The sequence below is a fragment of the Austrofundulus limnaeus genome, unplaced genomic scaffold, assembly GCF_001266775.1.
Source record: "Austrofundulus limnaeus strain Quisiro unplaced genomic scaffold, Austrofundulus_limnaeus-1.0 Scaffold49, whole genome shotgun sequence".
NCBI classification, from domain to species: Eukaryota; Metazoa; Chordata; class Actinopteri; order Cyprinodontiformes; family Rivulidae; genus Austrofundulus; species Austrofundulus limnaeus.
In genome coordinates, this window is record NW_013952451.1 from 1,109,061 (window position 1) to 1,111,838 (window position 2,778).

Genomic DNA, 2,778 nt, shown 5'->3' on the forward strand with positions numbered 1-2,778 from the left:
GAAGAAGCTTTCAACTTTAGGAGATGTATTATAGAGGCATTCAACCATGGAATTTTATTTTTCCGGACTGGAACTTTACTCTCCAACTTATAAAAATTTGTCAAAATGCGATTTGGATTTGACAGAGAAATACCCTCATTCCAGTTAGTATTCTCAATCTCAGCATGAAACATGGGTAACTTTGATTTTGGAATCCTTTTAATGAAATTATGCACATGACCTGTAGGTTTCTTAAACATCAGTTTCTGTAAGTTGTGTTTTTGGTAAAAAAAAAAAAATGAATTTGTGTTATTAAGTAGTACCTTCATATAGTTTTTTTTCTTTCTAAATCTGTTGTTTTAGATGTATGAATCGGATGGCTCAATCATGGTGTACTGGCATGCACTGGATACTCCAGAAACACCTACAGGTAAACTTAAGCGCTGTGGATTTGCTCCACATTTGCACTCACTCAGAGAAGGACTTTTCTCTTTCATTAGCAACATACATCTGAATTGATGAAATAATCCAGTTGATGCAGGACAAGAAGTTCTAATGGTTTGGAAGGTGACTGATGAAAATAGAGTTGTTCACAAGTGTATATTCTTGTTACTGACAAGATTTTAGTAATAGCATTTGAGAAAAGTTAAAACAAGTCTGTACTGCCTTTTTGGCAGCTTACAAAAAGCCAGAGTTTTTTAACCCTCTGGAAAAAATAAAAAACGTTGTCCGCCTGTGCTGAACATTTTGTTTTATGATATGTTCAGACACAGCTAGAAAGTAGTTTACATCTGATTGTGTGTTTAAGCATTGTTGTTTGTGTGTAAAATGTGTCATTCTGACAGAGCCGATTTCTGTCCCAGCACAGGCAGTGTTTGCTCGTGGAATATGTGCCGTATCTGAGAATTATATATGCGTGGGTAAGTACTGAGTTACACATATTTGAGAATGTATTGGGCAAAACTGTACAGGGTACGCAACTCTTTTCACAGGTGTTTCATCAGGTGCGATTCTAGTGTTTGATGTCCCCAGTAAAGGGAGTAACATTACCCTGTCTGAGGAACTGGAGGAACACAAAGAGTCCATCACTGATATGGCTTCAGAAACTTCTGGTAGTCAGGTATGATTTGTGCTCTGTAACCCTAGGTTAATACAGTAGTGGTAAAATGTTTTCATAAATATTAAATCATCTAAAGGAATTATTACTTTATGAAATGCCTCCAAGACAGTTCGACAAATTACACAACCGTTTTCTTGTAACTTTTGGTGTCTCCGTTCTTTCAGGAGTGCATAGCTAACCTGGTCTCTGCAGATGACGAGGGAAACCTGTGTGTGTGGAAGTCCGGGGAGGAATTTCAACTTCTCAACAAGATCCCTGGTTTTGAGTAAGTAGTTGATGTGTTTTATAATGTTTGCATAAAAACTAAAAGAACAAATCATGTGGATCAAAGACACTTCACTTGTCGATAAGTTTTATCGTATTAAGCTTTTGTCCTAGTCTCATTTTTTCTTCATTTTATCGGTTAGAATTTTTTCATCATCTCAACGATTTTTTTTTTCCCGATATACTTTAGTTTTAGTTGTTTTATTTGCTTCCCTGATTAAATAACCACAATTTATTTCTCTCTTTTTCCGGACGTGTTCCTTATCTCCACCAGCATGAGCTGCACATCTGCCAAGTTGTGGAAAGGTATCGTGGTCGCAGGTTATGGCTCAGGTCAGATCCGTCTCTTTGAGGCTGTGACTGGAATTCTGCACGCTGAGATCAGCGCTCATGCTCGCTGGATATACTCACTGGACATTGCTCCTTTTTCTGGACTGGTGAGTCACATAAGTCAAAACAAGGAGACCCGTGTTCACTCACCTAATGTAGTTTATTATGGTCTTTTTTATATTTTCATTTTAAGTGACAAAAATGATCATTTTACAAATATTCTAACTGTAAGAGTTTGTAGGTCCTTTGAAAAATTCCAAATTCACAAATAATTAAAATCTAAACTAACTCCAGAATTTCCCATTAAAGTAATCTAATCTCAACCAATGGAAGTTATATAATTTCTATAGTTATTTTGGTTTGTGTTGCAGCATATACTGCAGAGACAATGAACTGATTCGCAAATTCTCAAAGAGAGTGACAGAACATTAGCGTGTGACTTGAATCTAAAGAAAAATGGGGGTCATACAGGAAGACAATATCCCTCGTCAAAACATAAAAAAAACAAAGTTTAAGATGAGTACATTTCATGTTTTGGAAAGATGAAGTCCTATTCCTGATTTTAATCAAATGAAAACATTGTACAACAAAACATGATAAAAGGTTTATAAGTTTTAGTAGCATCACCTTACAGTTTGTTAGTGGCCATGGAGCCCTTTTTTAAGTACATTTTAAGATGTTTTTTGTGCTTTCTGGAAACAAACAGAATGATATGATCAGCTTTGCTGGAAATTTGCCCATTATGAAATATCAAGATAACAAAAGACAGAGCCAGCAGAGAGTGACAAAATGCAATGCTTGTTGCTTACATGTGTTTTAAGATTTTATCGAATTAAAACCTGACCAAGATCGTTTTTTTTATCATTTTTAGGGGGGTGGGGGTTGTCATTTTAGTCTATTGAGGTTTTCCGCAGTAAACAACAAATCTAAAATACAGTGGTTTGCAAAAGTATTCATACCCCTTGAACTTTTCCATATTTTGTCACATTACAACCACAAACATAATATTTCACTGGAATTTAATGTGAAAGACCAACACAAAGTGGTATACAATTGTGAAGTGGAAGCAAAATTTTACATGAATC

The 2,778-nt window shown here is 35.6% G+C and overlaps 1 protein-coding gene across 2 annotated transcripts in view; it reads left to right on the plus strand.

Moving 5' to 3' along the window:
- The window catches only part of wdr54 (WD repeat domain 54), a 5,820-nt gene that overhangs the window by 2,282 nt on the left and 760 nt on the right, over nucleotides 1-2,778 (plus strand). For both annotated transcript variants that reach the window (XM_014008374.1, XM_014008375.1), the window contains exons 4-8: nucleotides 343-409; nucleotides 843-899; nucleotides 972-1,099; nucleotides 1,264-1,364; nucleotides 1,638-1,800. In XM_014008374.1, the coding sequence (XP_013863828.1) occupies nucleotides 343-409; nucleotides 843-899; nucleotides 972-1,099; nucleotides 1,264-1,364; nucleotides 1,638-1,800 (516 nt within the window). The remainder of the gene's footprint in view (nucleotides 1-342; nucleotides 410-842; nucleotides 900-971; nucleotides 1,100-1,263; nucleotides 1,365-1,637; nucleotides 1,801-2,778) is intronic.